The sequence below is a fragment of the Colobus angolensis genome, unplaced genomic scaffold (assembly GCF_000951035.1).
Source record: "Colobus angolensis palliatus isolate OR3802 unplaced genomic scaffold, Cang.pa_1.0 Scaffold425, whole genome shotgun sequence".
Lineage (NCBI taxonomy): Eukaryota > Metazoa > Chordata > Mammalia > Primates > Cercopithecidae > Colobus > Colobus angolensis.
The window spans coordinates 32,277-34,389 of record NW_012117655.1 but is presented as its reverse complement, the minus strand read 5'-3'; the positions used below and the strand labels follow the sequence as shown (position 1 = coordinate 34,389).

At 43.8% G+C, this 2,113-nt stretch overlaps 1 protein-coding gene across 1 annotated transcript in view; it reads right to left on the bottom strand.

The window, feature by feature from the left end:
- Window positions 1–1,052, bottom strand: part of COMMD1 (copper metabolism (Murr1) domain containing 1) — a 222,942-nt gene extending 221,890 nt beyond the window's left edge. Inside the window, exon 1 of the mRNA XM_011956823.1 lies at window positions 873–1,052. Within this exon, the coding sequence (XP_011812213.1) occupies window positions 873–1,052 (180 nt within the window). The remainder of the gene's footprint in view (window positions 1–872) is intronic.
- Window positions 1,053–2,113: the final 1,061 nt, after the last annotated feature.

The window sequence follows — 2,113 nt, the reverse complement described above, 5'->3', positions numbered from 1 at the left end:
TCGCTTGAGACTGGGAGGCAGAGGTTGCAGTGAGCCGAGATTGCGCCAATCTCGAGATTGCGCCACTGCACTCTAGCCTGTCTCAAAAAAATAAATAAATAATAAATAATAATTTAAAAAAACTAGAGTTGTCCAATATGATGTTTATTAGCCACATGTGACTACTGAGCACTTGAAATGTGGCTAGTCTGAGATATGAGCTTTAAGTGTAAAATACTGGATTTCTAAGACCTAGTGAAAAAGGTAACAGAAAATCTTGTCAATATTCTGTATATTGATTATATGTGAAGTGATAATACTTCGGATATTCTGGATTAAATAAGATATATTATTAAAATTAATTTCACCTTTTTGGCTCACATATTTCTATTGGACGGTCTAGTCTATACTTTGACTTCAAGCTGGTAATTATGCTCTCTTAACCATGCAGTGGACTGCTTGACAGATGTCACTCGGGTTAAAGCCACCCCTTATCCAGCACTCATTTTAACGCTCCCAACTTCCACAACCGGGGAAAGCTAGCGACCTAAAACTCTTCATTTTAAAAAATCCAGATCCCACAGATCTGCTGAGGAAACGCGACTGTCACCAAGAGACTCAGAAGAGATGTCTTGAAGGAAAAACCCCCGTGGGTGTCAGTCAGTCCTACCGGGGGACTGGGAACTTCAGCATAAAAAGGTCACCCTTAGGAAAGTGAGAAGGGGCGACGGAACGAGCAAATCAGAAGGAGCCCAATGTGGACCCCACGGAGTAGAGATCAGAGGAGGAAAAGCCTTTCAGCTTGTGGGGACGGGGGAAAGCGAGGGGGCGAGTCTGAAGCCAGCGGCCAAGGGGTTCTGCTCCAAGCCGGAGACTATAGAAAAGAGCAGTACCTTAAGAATCCCCCTCATCTTTGCCAAAAAGGGGCGGAACTCCTCGGGTGGCACCTCTGGATACAGCTGGCTCCGTAGCAGCTCCTCTGTGATGCCGGGGTGCCCGTGGAAAGTGTCCTGGGCTAGCGCATTCAGCAGCCCGTTCAGGGGCTTGCTGCCCTCAAGCTCGCCCGCCGCCATGCTCTGTGAAAGCCCCGCCCCGCAACAGCTGAGCCGTGCCCCGCCACGGCGGCCGAGATGTGCCTAAATAGCCTGTGCAAAAGCACCACGGGGAAGCTGGAGGCAAGACTTCCCCAGGGGTCAGAGTTGGCAGCTTACAGCTTTGCTCTGCAAAACCCATCCCGTTAGGATACCTCCACGGAAATATCCGTTTGGTTCCAGGAGGGTCACTTTGCTTCCCCTGATCCCGTTCATCACTGCAGAGCCTACTGGAAAGAAAGATTGCTCGCAGAGATTATTGGAGATGGGGTAGCAGCCTACAAGGTTGGCAGTTTTAATTTTTAGATGGCTGCATCTCATTCCAGGCCTTGCCAACCCATTAGCTGAATAGGATCGATCACTCAGATTTAATCTCTGCCTAATCCTTACCTGTCATCCTTTGTTCCAGAAAATTTAACTATCTCCTGATTACATAATGTTTTTGTTTGGGTTGTTAATTGCCTTTTTATATACACTTGTCTTGTCTTTCCAGCTAGATCAGTGGTTCTGATCCAATGTTCTTTTATATAACAAATATTTTGTTAACACCTTATTTACTATCCTGATATTAAATGCATAGCTAATACAACCTCCCACCCATATAATTTCAAAAAATCAATATATTATTCAGCCATAAAATTGAATAAAGTACTGATACATGCTACAACATGAATGAGACTTAAAAACAGGGTAAGCAGAAGAAGTCAGACATAAAAGGCCAAATATTGGACATCTCATTCATATGAAATGTTCAGAATAGACAAATCCACGGAGACTGAAAGTACTGTAATAGCTGCCAGAATCTGGAAGAGGGAGCGAATGGGCAGTGACTGTTTATAGGTACAGAGTTTCTTTGGGGCATGATGAAAACATTCTGGAAGTGGAAGCACAACCTTGTGAATATACTAAAACCCACTGAATTGTACAGTTTAAAAGATTAGTAAAATGTTTGTATAAACAAACTCTTTTATATTTGGCCTACTAAACTAATGAAGAGAGAACAGCTGTCTAAAGTTACATTATGGAAATCTCTGTTGTGCCAA